This window comes from Loxodonta africana, chromosome 7 (genome assembly GCF_030014295.1).
Source record: "Loxodonta africana isolate mLoxAfr1 chromosome 7, mLoxAfr1.hap2, whole genome shotgun sequence".
Lineage (NCBI taxonomy): Eukaryota > Metazoa > Chordata > Mammalia > Proboscidea > Elephantidae > Loxodonta > Loxodonta africana.
Window position 1 is genome coordinate 29,684,185 of NC_087348.1, and position 1,657 is coordinate 29,685,841.

Sequence of the window (1,657 nt, forward strand, 5' to 3'; positions counted from 1 at the left end):
AGGTCCAAAGAACATGTTCCCCTCCTTGTTCTTCAGTCTTGGTGGTAGGAAGTCCCATGTCTCTATGCTAGCTTCTCTTATTTCAAAAGAGATTGACTCAAGGTATAACCTAGTGTTGTAGATTGAACCCTGCCGCATTAACATTACTGCCTCTAATCCTGACTCCTTAACATCATAGAGGTAGGATTTACAACACAGGAAAATCACCAAAACACACAAATTACCTTCTAGAAGTTTCTAAGAAAACAAAGTGGTGGACTATCACACAACACTGAGAATCATAGCCTAGCTAAGCTGACACACATTTTTTGGGTGACACAATTCAATCCATAACATAAAATATGTTAAAAGTATACATTTGTTGAAATTTAATTAAAAATACATAAGAAAGCAATTCTTATACATTTAGCTCATTCTTTAATGAAGTGAATTACATAGCAATTTTCTCAGTGCCATTATGACATCCTTGTTCCTTAGACTATATATCATGGGATTAAACATAGGAGTCAGGATAGGGTAGAAAAGAGAAAGCATTTTGTCAGTTCCCTCTGAGTGTCTAGTGTTGGGCCTTAAGTAGGCAATAATGGCTGATCCAAAGAATAACACCACAACCATTAGATGAGATGAGCAGGTGGAGAAGGCTTTGGCTTGACTCGTGGCTGATGGCAACTTCAGGATGATGGAGATGATTTTACTGTAGGAACCAAGTATCAACAGAAATGGAACCATGACAAATAACACAGCAACTATGTACACCAACATCTCATTTACAAAGGTGTCCCCACAAGCCAGCTTGAGTATTGAGGGAATGTCACAGAGGAAGTGGTTAATTAGTTTAGATCCACAAAATGGAAGAGAGAAAATCTGATATGTATGCCCGATTGTGAGAGGGATTCCAGTGGTCCAGCAGCCAGTCACCAGCTGGATACAGACCCTGTGGTTCATGACTAGAGGATAGTCCGGAGGGTTACAAATGGCCACATAGCGATCATAGGCCATCACTGCCAGAAGCAAACATTCTATGCCTCCGAACAGAAGGAAAAAGCTCATCTGTGTAGCACAGGCAACTAAGGAAATTCTTCTTCTCTGAGTCCCAATATTAATTAGCATTCTAGGGAGAGTAGCTGATACATAGCAGATTTCCAAGAAGGAAAATTTTGCCAGGAAAAAATATACAGGGCTCTGGAGAGCAGAATCCATTTTTGTTATTAAAAATATGGTGCCATTGCTCATCAGGATGATGATATAAATGATTAAAAACAATCCAAAAAGAAGCCACTGGATATGGGGCATGTCAGCAAAGCCCAAGAGAACAAATTCAATGATTTCAGTTAGATTGTCCTGTGATGGTTTTTCTTGATTCATCTGTAGAAAAGGTAAATTTACGTGGTTATTTCCTTTGCCTACCTGTATCCCTTTGCCTCTTCTCTAAGGTATAATGAGGTGTCTGGGTTGGATTTTATGGTCACTGCAATGGTTTGCACTTTAAGAATGATACTATTTATGTATGTCCCACGTCTGCCTATTAAATCACAGTAAACAGTCCCCTCACATTTATTTTAAGATCATTTCCTTATACTTTGGAAGCACAGCCCAGGATAGATCAAGCTATACCTGACTCAGCACAGGCACTGGAGCAATTGGCAACTGCTGGAGA

General features: G+C 39.5%; 1 protein-coding gene across 1 annotated transcript; it reads right to left on the bottom strand.

Moving 5' to 3' along the window:
* Positions 1 to 417: 417 nt before the first annotated feature.
* On the bottom strand, positions 418 to 1,365 carry LOC100670405 (olfactory receptor 10AG1-like). Its single transcript, XM_003423278.2, has one exon. The coding sequence runs from the start codon at positions 1,363 to 1,365 to the stop codon at positions 418 to 420; it is 948 nt and encodes a 315-aa protein (XP_003423326.2).
* Between the last annotated feature and the right edge of the window lie 292 nt (positions 1,366 to 1,657).